The sequence below is a fragment of the Oncorhynchus mykiss genome, chromosome 10, assembly GCF_057628025.1.
Source record: "Oncorhynchus mykiss isolate SJ-2025 chromosome 10, ASM5762802v1, whole genome shotgun sequence".
Taxonomy (NCBI): Eukaryota; Metazoa; Chordata; class Actinopteri; order Salmoniformes; family Salmonidae; genus Oncorhynchus; species Oncorhynchus mykiss.
The window spans coordinates 72,435,226-72,448,763 of record NC_143031.1 but is presented as its reverse complement, the minus strand read 5'-3'; the positions used below and the strand labels follow the sequence as shown (position 1 = coordinate 72,448,763).

Genomic DNA, 13,538 nt, shown 5'->3' with positions numbered 1-13,538 from the left:
GGCTGTGCAGCAGCAATAGTCACAGTGCAACAGATGAACTAGTGTTAACCAGAATGGCTGTGCAGCAGCAATAGTCACAGTGCAACAGATGAACTAGTGTTAGCCAGAACGGCTGTGCAGCAGCAATAGTCACAGTGCAACAGATGAACTAGTGTTAACCAGAATGGCTGTGCAGCAGCAATAGTCACAGTGCAACAGATGAACTAGTTTTAGCCAGAACGGCTGTGCAGCAGCAATAGTCACAGTGCAGCAGCAATATTCTGGCATGTTTATCAAACACAGTTAGGCTTTTACTCATAAATCTATGAATCATACCAAAATAATGCTCTAACATGTAATTTAACAAAACCACAATGACTAATCCTATATTATAAACTGGGCAGTTCGAGCCCTGAATGCTGATTGGCTGACAGCCATGGTATATCACGGGTATGACAAAACATTTATTTTTACTGCTCTAATTATGTTAGTGACCAGTTTATAATAGCAATAAGTCACCTTGGGGGTTTGTTGGTGCATGACCAATATACCACGGCTAAGGTCTGTATCCAGGCACTCAGCGTTGCGTCGTGCCTAAGAACAGTCCTTAGCCGTGGTAAATTGGCCATATATCACACCCCCTTGGGCCTTATTGCTTAAATAACAGTCTTAATTCTAAGAGTTGCATGTTTCTGCTAACCCATCTACTAGTAAGGGCATAAGGGCAGTAAAAGCCTTGTCGAGTGCAGCCCAGCTATGGGAATGAACAAGTTGGGCCAATCCTATAGATGAACCCTTCTCTTTTCAGTAGCCATGAGTCCTAGGCCTATCAGTACAGAGAGCCATCAGGATATCAACCCCCACATTTCCTCAACACCCATGATGACTAAGTGTAGCAATACAACTGTAAAGATCAGTCAGATAGATATATCACCCGAGTAACAAAAGCCTTTTAAGATCTTTATTTCAATTTTTTTTTAAATACTCATAAAATGGTAAATAAATATGAACAGGTCATGAATATTTAAACAATTAAAAGCTCTTGAACTTGAAGCAGTTGAGATGGAAATCCTCCAGCCAGGTCTTAAAATGGCTGCAGACAGTACAGCTGGTGAACACACACACTGTTAAGTAACGTTGTACTTCTATAATGATCCTGTAAGTGCTATAACCAAACCGCTATAGGACACCTTTAACAAGCTTTATGAGAGAAGTGTCTCATAAATGTCATTGAAATGACTTTAGCCTCTTATTAAGCAGCTGATAAAGACGATTACCATGTTTTTTTTTCAATGCAAAGCGAGACATATTAAATAACATAATAATACATGACAGGAATGCAAAGTCTCAAACTATTCCATTGGCCCTTGAATAGGCCTTTCCCAAAGCAGCATGTACAGGAAGCAAAACGTTGGAATAAAGCTGTTACTTTCACCTGAGCCAGATCTTTCTTCCACACCATCTGTCTTCCAATGAGAACGCACGACAGACACCACCTCAAAAAGACATCAACCAACCAATCAAACCTCATCTCAATCCGCAACACTGCACTAATACGAGCAGACAGAGAACCTAAGTTACCCAAGTCACTCCTCTAATAGTATAACAGTGGGTTAAATGTGCCCTGGCGTGCACCGGGCGAGCGTGCACGTCCCACGCTCCAACTGATCATGCATCCTCGGAGCAAATCACGCTAAGTGTGTTGCGGATGTTTCGTGAGTAATGAGGAATTTGGGAGGTTTTTGCTGACTGCTCGATACGGAATGGAGGGGCGGGGGTGTATGTTGGCATGCTTAAGAGAGCTGGTGCTCGTGGGGGGGGAGTGGTCACAGGAGAGGGATTGAGAGAGAGCGAGAGAACAGATAAAAAGAGATTGTGAGAAGGAAGAGAGTATGGGAAACGGAAGGGGAGAGACAGAGCGGGGGAGAGAGAGAGGAGGAGGGCAATTAGCATAGATGCAATACTGGCGCGGTCCTCCGACTTGATATTTGACCTTCTGCGAGAGCCTTGCCAAATATCGCCCTGAGAGACCCAGACAACCATATGGCAAAGTGCCGCCGGAGGCCCTGCTCAGTTTGACTCTCCTGGGCCACTGTATGCTAATGTGGGGGAACGTAATTACACTACAGTATTCCTATAGGAGCTGTACTTTACGGCGTCTCTATAGCAGCAGATTTACACTGAGATAGCCATTGGGACTAATGTCATCTTGGGGGACGAGTGGAGTGGAAATGTACAGTTTTATCCAGTTTAGCATTGGGCTGGCAATGGGATGGAGGTGGAACCATTGCGTTAGAATGACAAGAACAGACATTCCCAGTCAAATTGACAAGGTCTAAAGGGGTTTTTACCATTCTAGGGATTCTATTTCTATCAAGTAAGAGTAAAACCTGGTCTAAACATGGAAAGGTAGTCCTATTGTTTGTGCTATATATTTCACAGTATCGCTCTACTGTCAATGCTATAGTCAGTCACACTTCACTGCCATAATGTGTGTTAACGTCCGTAATATCAAAATAGGTATTATTTCGAATGAAAATAGCCTAGTGTAAAATAAAACCAATGTATTGAGCTGTATCAACCTAGAAACACCACTCGTCATCAAAATCCAATTCAACGAAGGGACAGAAACCTTTGAAAGCAGGATTTGTACATATTTGATTCCGTTTTTAGTCTGAAGAATGTATTATTTTGAGCCCTGTAAAGAAACTAATTCAATATAAAAAGTACTCGCTATTCAGCCTCTCTGACAAAGAACGAACGGATCAAACTGCTCCCACTGTTTAAAAAAGTCTCTCACCGTCTGTGATATATTAGAAAGATATTTAGGTTCAAATGAAAAAAAGTCCTTGTTGCTCTCGAACGCTGCTCAGACAACCACCCCCATTTATCACGGCTGGTAAATCCCAACACATAGAGTCAGAGGGGACTGACCTACTACAGAGGGGCTGGGGGGGGGGGGGTCAGTCAGACCTTTACGTCTGCAGCTCCACAGCGGATAAGATCACATTGGCTGTGTTCAGTAGGGAGAAAACATTTGGAAGTGGGGAGGTGCTAGTCTGGAATTCTCCAATAAGAACTCAATATGTTTGTTTCACAGACCAAAACATTTCTAATACTTTGTACCCTACAGGACTCCATTTAAATTAGCCTCACCTAATTCCACTTGTGAAACTAGCAGTCCGGCCAAGCCTTTCCGCAGAGAGCTAGCCAACACTCCACTGGGAGAAAACCCTATCTGGGGTACTTTGGAGCGACAGAGGTTTCCAGAAAACAAAAGGAAGACAGAGAGAGAGGGTGAGGTCAGTGGCGTTCTAAAATGGGAAAAACAGACAGACAGAGAGAGAGTAAGCAAACAGGGGGAGGTTAGATGGGAAGGAAACCGAAAACCAAACTACGGGACACACGTCAAGTGTGCAGGCGCAGGGTACTGAGGGATCTGGAGTATAGGAAACTTCCAGCCTTTTGAACGAGCGATGTCAGTGAGCGCCTGTTGGCGTGGCGGCCAGAAGAAGCCATGTGTGGCTGGTGGAAAGAGGGCCTAAGGGAGGCAACATATTGCCAGCTCCTCTGAAATGTTAAATCAAAATGCAAAGTAGGAGAGCTGAGTGTGTGAGTGTGTGTGTGTGTGTGTGTTGAGTGAGAGCAGCTCTCCACAGATTCTCAACAGCATCCAGAAGAGGAGGACTGGCGCCAACATACAGGTCTGTACTAGGGGGGGGGCTAAATTAGGAGGCAGGGATATTTATAGAGAAATCTACATATTATAAAGTATACCGCATCACAAACAGTACAGTTTTAGTTGTGAAAACCCTGATGAAGGCTATGGGCAGACAGTCATCAATAAAGGACTGCTGAATAGCCTCTTCACTGTAGTTGAGATGTGAATTATACTGTACAGGTACTGTAGCACCACACAGAGATGAGTAATATTCTGGGAAAATTAACCAATTAAAATTAGACAATTAGAAAAAGCCAAAAAATGTGATATCCATTACCTGTCAATGAACTATTAGCACTAGTTAGCAGACACTATGACCATACAAAAGCGGCAACAACATTTGACCTAACAAGCATTAACACATTCCCGGGGGCCAAAGACGTGGATGTTGATTATGGCAGCCCCCTGCACCTCTCTGATTCAGAGGGCTTGGGTTAAATGCGGAAGACATATTTTAGTTGAATACATGCAGTTGGACAACCGACTAGGTATCCCTCTTTCCCTTTCACATGCATGTGTAACCCAACAGGTGTCTAACACACGCTAAGTCACTATTAGTATAGCCCATGGCTAATTAACACACAATTATTCAGTTTGTTTCATTATTTAATAGTATAGTAATAGTATTGATACATGATCAAATTTAAGACTGAAACCAGAAGACAATTAGACAGTAGATTACAGTATAGACCAGGGTTACTCAATTCTGACCCTACGAGATCCTGAACCTGCAGGTTCTCTGTTCTACCTGATAATTAATTGCACCCACCTGGCGTCCCAGGTCTAAATCAGTCCCTGATTAGAGAGGAACAATGAAAAAAACTTAGTGGAACTGGCTTCGAGGTCCAGAGTTGAGACTAGAGACTAAAAATATAAAAAAAACATTGAACTATATAGATTAGAGGTCGACGGGTTTAATCGGAATGGCCGATTAATTAAGGCCGATTTTCAAGTTTTCACAACAATCGGAAATCTGTAAAAAAAATAATAAAAAAAAAAAAACGTATTTTTTTTTTAACACCTTTATTTAATCTTTATTTAACTAGGCAAGTCAGTTAAGAAAACATTCTTATTTTCAATGACGGCCTAGGAATGGTGGGTTAACTGCCTTGTTCAGGGGCAGAATGACAGATTTTTACCTTGTCAGCTCGGGGATTCGTTTTTGCAACCTTCCGGTTACTAGTCCAACGCTCTAACCACCTGCCTTACATTTCACTCCACGAGGAGACTGCATGGCAGGCTGACTACCTGTTACGCGAGGGCAGCAAGAAGCCAAGGTAAGTTGCTAGCTAGCATTAAACTTATCTTATAAAAAAACAATCAATCTTAACATAATCACTAGTTAACTACACATGATTGATGATATTACTAGTTTATCTAGCGTGTCCTGCGTTGCATATAGTTGATGCGCTGCATGTTAATTTCTTATCGAATCACAGCCTACTTCGCCAAACAGGTGATGATTTAACACTGTCGTTGCACCAAACCTAACCATAAACATCAATGCCTTTCTTTAAAATCAATACACAAGTATATATTTTTAAACCTGCATATTTAGTTAATATTGCCTGCTAACATGAATTTCTTATAATTAGGGAAATTGTCACTTCTCTGCGTTCTGTGCAAGCAGTCAGGGTATATGCAGCAGGTTGGGCCGCATGGGTCGTTGTGAACTGTGTGAAGTCCATTTATTCCTAACAAAGGCCGTAATTAATTTGCCAGAATTGTACATAATTATGACATAACATTGAAGGTTGTGCAATGTAACAGCAATATTTAGACTTAGGGATGCCATCCGTTAGGTAAAATAGGGAACAGTTCCGAATTTCACTGAAAGAATAAACATTTTGTTTTCTAAATTATAGTTTCCGGATTCGACCATATCAATGACCAAAGGCTCGTACTTCTGTGTGTTATTATGTTATAATTAAGTCTATGATTTGATATTTGATAGAGCAGTCTGACTGAGCGATGGTAGGCAGCAGCAGGCTCGTAACCATTCATTCAAACAGCACTTTAGTGCGTTTGACAGTAGCTCTTCGCTGTGCTTCAAGCATTGAGCTGTTTATGACTTCAAGCCTATCAACTCCCGAGATTAGGCTGGTGTAACCGATGTGAAATGGCTAGCTAGTTAGCGGGGTGCGCGCTAATAGCATTTCAATCGGTGACGTCACTTGCTCTGAGACTTGGAGTAGTTGTTCACCTTGCTCTGCAAGGGCCGCGGCTTTTGTGGAACGATGGGTAACGATGCTTCGAGGGTGGCTGTTGTCGATGTGTTCCTGGTTCCAGCCCAGGTAGGGGCGAGGAGAGGGACGGAAGCTATACTGTTACACTGGCAATACTAAAGTGCCTATAAGAACATCCAATAGTCAAAGGTTAATGAAATACAAATGGTATAATAAGAGAGAAATAGTCCTATAATTCCTATAATAACTACAACCTAAAACTTCTTACCTGGGAATATTGAAGACTTATGTTAAAAGGAACCACCAGCTTTCATATGTTCTCATGTTCTGAGCAAGGAACTTAAACGTTTTTACATGGCACATATTGCACTTTTACTTTCTTCTCCAACACTTCTCCAACACATTATTTCAACCAAATTGAACATGTGTCATTATTTATTTGAGGCTAAATTGATTTTATTGATGTATTATATTAAGGTAAAATAAGTGTTAATTCAGTATTGTTGTAATTATCATTATTACAAATAAAATTAAAATACGTTTTTTTTTTTTTTTAATCGGCATCGGCTTTTTTTGGTCCTCCAATAAATCGGTATCGGCGTTGAAAAATCATAATTGGTCGACCTCTAATATAGATACACATTCAGTGTAACCAGCCAACACATTCACAGTGTAACCAGCCAACACATTCACAGTGTAACCAGCCAACACATTCATAGTGTAACCAGCCAACACATTCATAGTGTAACCAGCCAACACATTCACAGTGTAATCAACCAACACATTCACAGTGTAACCAGCCAACAAAACAAGGTGACACACTAACGTCATGCTATAGGAGAAGAGGTTCAAAACGGACACAGATTTGATTGACACCAAGATAGACAAACTACTAAAACAGAAAACCGACACCCAGTCACAGCGTAGCCAGAAAACAGCCAGCCAACGGTGCAACGTGATACGCTGAAGGCAAAGCGTTTAAAACTGAACTAATCTAAGCAGACGACCACCTGCTCGGTCATCCAGCTCCACACTGATCAGACACAGAAAGTGGTCACACCGCGTCAAAATAAACCAGCTCCTTTCCAGATCCTCCCACTGCTCTTCACGGTGGAACTACTCCAACCATCTCTCTCAAAGCTTTCCAGATCCTCCCACTGCTCTTCACGGTGGAACTACTCCAACCATCTCTCTCAAAGCTTTCCAGATCCCCCCACTGCTCTTCACAGTGGAACTACTCCAACCATCTCTCTCAAAGCTTTCCAGATCCTCCCACTGCTCTTCACAGTGGAACTACTCCAACCATCTCTCTCAAAGCTTTCCAGATCCTCCCACTGCTCTTCACAGTGGAACTACTCCAACCATCTCTCTCAAAGCTTTCCAGATCCTCCCACTGCTCTTCACAGTGGAACTACTCCAACCATCTCTCTCAAAGCTTTCCAGATCCTCCCACTGCTCTTCACAGTGGAACTACTCCAACCATCTCTCTCAAAGCTTTCCAGATCCTGCCACTGCTCTTCACAGTGGAACTACTCCAACCATCTCTCTCAAAGCTTTCCAGATCCTCCCACTGCTCTTCACAGTGGAACTACTCCAACCATCTCTCTCAAAGCTTTCCAGATCCTCCCACTGCTCTTCACAGTGGAACTACTCCAACCATCTCTCTCAAAGCTTTCCAGATCCTCCCACTGCTCTTCACAGTGGAACTACTCCAACCATCTCTCTCAAAGCTTTCCAGATCCTCCCACTGCTCTTCACAGTGGAACTACTCCAACCATCTCTCTCAAAGCTTTCCAGATCCTCCCACTGCTCTTCACAGTGGAACTACTCCAACCATCTCTCTCAGTGTGACAACCATAGAATAATGAATGATATAGTTCTATGGTGACAAAAACTACTTCCTTTTAGAATATAAACAACATTCTATAGTTCTATAGTGGATTCTAGTTCTACAGCCATAGAATAATGAATGATATAGTTCTATGGTGGATTCTAGTTCTACAACCATAGCCATACAATACATTTGTCATTGAACGTAAACAGCAAAAGTGACAACGGCTCTATATTTCAATGGACAACGTCCTTCCTGGTTTGTGAATGGAAAATACGCCTCCTGATGTCATCAACAGAGGCACCATCCATTCTATCCTCTTTGCTCGGGGGGGGGCAGCGATTGACTTCAATCCTCTAGTGACATTCTCTAACCCCGAGGGGTTCAACAACAACAACAACAAAAAGCCTTAAAATGTCTCGCTGCACACGGTATCAGATGCTTGGCATGAAATATTCATATCTGAAAGCAGAGCCGGAGTAAAGGGAGGTGGTGGTGATAGGCGTGGATCTGACTTGCAGAAATTGAGACGCTTTAACCGCACTGACCGATCTCTATATCCACCACAAATAGATGTCAGAAACTCACTTCCTTGTCAATTCCCTTGGATGAGAGAAAGAGAGGCAGAGGGATATTGGAAAGGGTTTTGTCAATGGCTGTGTTTGAAATGACCCCCTATCCTCTACAGTATATAGTGCCCTACTGGTAAACAAGGAATAGGGGTCAATTATAGTGCACTACATAGAGAATAGGAAGCCATTTCAGACCCAGACAAACAGGTTGTTTTCTCCTGATTCTTCCTGAAAACAATAGACACCTCATCATTGCACCTACCATATTCTAAATGATTAGCTATCTGCAATGATAGCTGAGAAACACTATATTACAATTAGATGAATATCCTTCTGTAAATGTGCTAAGACCTAAACTGCCATGGTTGACGCAGTGGCCTCGTTGCACTTACTAACATCCGCTCTTCTCCCTTCACACGGGTTCCCAGTAATGACGAGATACCTTTAAGTTCTCTGCCAGAGCCGACCATCCATAATTTACCATCTGTTTAAAATTTAAAGGTGCCACACATTAACGTCCTCAGCACCTGCACTTTCACGCTGTCCACCCCGCCACGCTCCGTTGCGCTCCCTCATCCCACCTTCTTCCCCCGCTCCCTCATCCCACCTCTCGTATTATTCAGGCCAATGACAACGAGTTCCCTCTCTCCACCGAGCCGTGGGATGTTAAATCAAAACGGAGGCAGAGGGAGGAGACGGGCCGCGGGCTGTAAGGGCACCTCCGATTACACCCCAGACTTAATTGGTGGCAGTGGCAAAACTATAAATTCTTTAAGAGCTTTTGTGCTAGCTGCTGGCGGGACTGGGAGTATAGCCTAGCGGTGTTGCAAATGAAAGCTGACAGAGCCACCGCTGCAGCAAGGCAAATCTTAATAAAATAAATAAAATGTTAAAAAGACAAGAAGGGAACAAAGACCGAGAGACCCTGGCTTCTCATGAGTAGCCCAGGGTAGAGGGTAGCATGCAGGAATGCAGCAGGAAGGAGAAGAGAGGCTAGGTATGTATAATTAAGCGGTCTGCGTGGCAGCTCGGTTGGCAAAATCCTATTGTCTTGACAGAAGCTTAAGGTTGCCCTTCAGGTTGAGACCACGCGCGTGTGAGGAGGCGTGAGGGTCTCATTCCCCCCCCGTCTTTTATTCCCTCACTCAGACCTCCGTCAAATTAAATCGGTGGTTTTAAAACTCAAATAAATCCAACAAGACAGAAGATCAGCCGATCTAAAAGGCCGTCTGTCCCTCAGGGTTATTTTATTTAATTCTCGCCACCCTCCACTCTACCTTGCTACTCTCTGCCTGAAGAGATTGGCTGGGAGGGGGGGGGGGGGACTCTGCGTTATCTCCAGGGAGGCAAAGGTTGGGGGAGAGAGAGGGAAGAAAAGGCCACAGATTGGTCCTTATCTATTCTGAGCACACCTAAAACAAATTAGACTTGGGGCGCAGTCCCGGCGACGCGTCCGGCGATTATTTGGCGCGGCCTCTCTCTCATTAAGAGGCTTGAGATGGATCCCTGGCTCAATTTTCTTCAAGGTCCTGCCTCCCACCATTTTAGGGTGCCTTATCACAATAAAAAAATGTGTTTTTTTTATGCCAGAGGATGTTGTGCCGCTGCTAACCGCCACCGTTTCATCTGGCCATTTCATGTATTTCACAACACGCCACAAAGAGAGGAGGACGAGAGAGAGCGCTGCATGCACGCCATTTTCCGTGGCACTCTGTTTTTCCTGGGGCCGATGCCATGGCGGTGGCCTTTCAGATTCGCTAATTGAGAAGCGGTTTTCTGTTCAATGGGATTGTGCTCCATTTCTCTCTCTCTCCTGCATGTTAAGACAACCCATGGTATCAGAGATAGCCTGTAAACACCTTTCCAAGGCTAGCTAATCATCTCCTTTTAGTATATAGTGTCGCGGTGAACAGTGGCTCTGTTTACAAGATACAAAGATACATTGGAAGCCTCAGAAACTCAATCAATAAAATATTACTTGAAATGTCTGAGGAATTGTCCCCTTGTCTCTCAAGCAGGCTAGGAAGACATACTCTTGCTGTTGACATCTTGCAGTAAACGTGAGCCTTATAACATCTTGTGTACAAATCTCAGATGTATTGAATCATTCTAAATGGGATAATATTTATTTATTGGCAAGATGGTAAGGAGGTTAGATTGTACAATAGAGCACCCATTTGTCAAGTAAAGTGAAGAACTAGCAGAGAGACTGGGAATAAAGGAAAATGTAGCAGACCGTCGGCCCCCGAATTTGTTTGACTGAAAAGGATACGCTATAGATCTGTACCAAGTACTACAATCTGAATGGGGAGTCTTAGGCCCTCACCCTGTATTGAATAGAAAAAGATGCTGTTGAACATTTCTCTGGTCTGTGACATCACAAAGCACTATGATACACCAACACACTCGGGGGGGGGGGGGGGGGGGGGGGGGGGGGGGAGTCCTGCACAATGCCTTACTTCTCAGCGCACAACACAGCAGCCATCTTTAAAAACGAACAAGCCAACCATCCACAATCACAGTTTGTCGTCGTCGTCTTAACTCGCGCATCGTTATTAGTATGAATTTGTGAAGATCGCTCAATGAGCAATAGTAGCTTTACCACGTGAGGGAAACGGAGTATCTCATTCCCTCTGACAGCCCCTAGCGATCTTTCAATAATTCATGGTGCATTTAAGCTGCATCTCTCTCACACTTTTAAACTGTTTATGAACACAACCTCTGAATGGGGCTGGTAGAGAAATGGATACACATTAGTCCTGGAAACTGAGTCCTTCCCTAAAATCAACTACAGTGTAACAGTGTGATAGCGCTCCACACACTAAGTGGTAAGACTGAAGTAAAAGAAGGGAAGAGATGAGAAATAACATGTGGGTTCAGTAAACACTTCAGTTGGAAGGTGCCTTCGGAAGCAGGACATAAGCATTTGGGATATACTCAGAAACTGTCTGAGTCACAGCCCTGGTGAGACCTGGCCTACCGTACCAGGGCTACAATGACATTGTGTTTAACTGTAGGACGCAGGGCCCCCTTGCGGAGGAGACTTTGGTCTCAATGGGACTCCCTGTTGAAATAAAGAGTGAGTATAGGTTCTCTCAGACCCACGAACACCGACTGCACCTAGAACCCTGGAGCCACGCCAGGCAGAGTAAGCTGCTGGTGAAATGTTAGGTTGGGTGAGATGCCTCCTCTACGCCACACTAATCCATTATGGGGTCAGACAGAGAGAGAGAGAGAGAGAGAGAGAGAGAGAGAGAGAGAGAGAGAGAGATGGAAAGGATGGAGAGTGAGACAGAGATGAAAGGGATGGAGAGAGAGAGACAAATGGAAGGGGTGAGAGAGAATGAGAGATTGCATTGCTTGCTGGGTATCTGTATAGCACTTTGACATCGGCTGATGTAAAAAGGGCTTTATAGATACATTTGATTGATTGATTGATTGATTGATTGAGAGAGGGAGGGACTGAGGGAGTAAGAGAGAGGGAAAGAGATATGGAGACAAAGAGAGAATGAGGGAATGACAGATTGAGAGAGCGAGAGAGGCAGACAGACTGCTGCAGAACAGAACAGCACAGCGGTGACACAGGGCAATCCTCCAGGGTCCTGCATTAGTGCGCTAAATTAAAGGGGGTATTAGATTAAATTGGCTCTCCGATTTCAGGGGTGTGAGTAAAATTCTGATTTGCATTTATCCAGCGCTACTTAAGATATAATTAGTTCAGGGTGATTCCCATGTGGAAAACACTGACAACCAAATCTAACTGGCTTCTGCCGCTAGCTTATAGTCTCTTCCTCCCTTCCTAGGTGAGAGGTACAAGCTGCTAATGTTTACGTGTGTGTGTGTGGAGTGGGGGACTGTGAGTGTGACTGTGTGAGTGAGACTGTGTGAGTGTGCCTGCGTGCGAGAGACTGTGTGCGTGCGACTGCGTATGTGCGACTGTGTGTGTGCGACTGCATGCGGGCGTGCAACCCCGTGACTGCGTGCGTGCGACCGCGTGCGTGCGACTGCGTGCGTGCGGCAGCATGACTGTGTGTGACTGCGTGCGTGCGACTGCGTGCGTGCGACAGCATGACTGTGTACGACCGCGTGCGTGCGACTGCGTGAGACAGCATGACTGTGTGTGCCTGCGTGCACCTGTCCTGAAGTCTATACAAACTCGTTGGAGTGCTTATTTTCACCACGTTTGCGTCTCAACATGGAACCATGCAGGATTGTTTACAGCACTGAGATGTGGTGAAAAAGGAGTGAATCTGAACATATACAAAAATACATCCAGCCCAAGTGGGTGTGTAACTAACTTCACACCTTCTACAATGCCTTTGAACCCCAACACACACACACACAGCCTCCTCGGCACAACCTGATTCTATAATTACAGGTACCGAGACAAAAATAATCATTACCGTTACCGGTAGAAGAGGAACCCCATAATCTGAATGACAGAACTCACAATTCAAGTACCTATCTCTCTTTTAAAAGCAAGTTTGGATTTGTTTTTGTTTTTCACACCCTCCCTTCCTTCCATGGTAATTCCAACGGTCTTAGTTGGCAAATGGATGTTTTTCCCCGAACCCAGCCAAACCATCCATCAGGCATGAAAGGGCGTCTTCCTGAACACCTCGTTTGAGAACACCTGTTAGGACCTGGGATGTGGAGTCAACATCAAATGAGCCTCTATTAGACACCTGCAACCTCCAGCATTTAACGACATCCTGTAGTCATTTTTTTCACTTTTCCTGTTGAAAAACGAAGTAAACACACATGCTAAAGGATACCAAAAGAAATTGCTGCACAAAATAGTGTATTTTAGACAACTTCAAACTTCCAAGGAGTAGGGCATTCAAAGAGTCTGATAGTGACTGTGATGTCATCAGACCCCCCTTGCTTGAGGAACAATAGAGAACAAAAAAGGAAAGCCCCCCCCCCCAGGACCACCTACTGAGATCTGCCTTTTGTTAAGTGAACTGGGTGTTAAATGAGGTGAAAAGGAGACTGGAGTAGGACTTTAAAACCCACAACAAGCAGGTTTCAGAGGGAGGTGCAGAGGGAATGTGTCTCTTGTGATTAAAGGAGTTATATGGCGTAAAGCTGATGTTGATGTACTGGTAATCAAGCCAAGTATCAATAACACTAACCTGGTCCCAGGCTGTATAGCCAACGCCTAAGGTCTTTGTCAACAGATCAGGGACCAGTCTAGGAAAACACGGACCTACCTGTAACACGGGTAACAAGGATTGTGTGGTTTAATG

At 44.1% G+C, this 13,538-nt stretch overlaps 1 protein-coding gene across 4 annotated transcripts in view; it reads right to left on the bottom strand.

Annotated features, from left to right (window-relative positions):
* LOC110498626 (CXXC-type zinc finger protein 4) overlaps window positions 1-13,538 on the bottom strand; it is a 31,265-nt gene that overhangs the window by 11,799 nt on the left and 5,928 nt on the right. For 2 of the 4 annotated variants that reach the window (XM_090187823.1, XM_090187825.1), the window contains exon 3: window positions 11,661-13,502. The exons of the other annotated variants lie outside the window; for them this stretch is intronic. In XM_090187823.1, coding sequence (XP_090043949.1) covers window positions 13,245-13,502 — 258 coding nt within the window. In that variant the 3' untranslated portion in view covers window positions 11,661-13,244. Of the gene's footprint in view, window positions 1-11,660; window positions 13,503-13,538 lie in introns of those variants that run through there. 4 annotated transcript variants of the gene reach the window in all.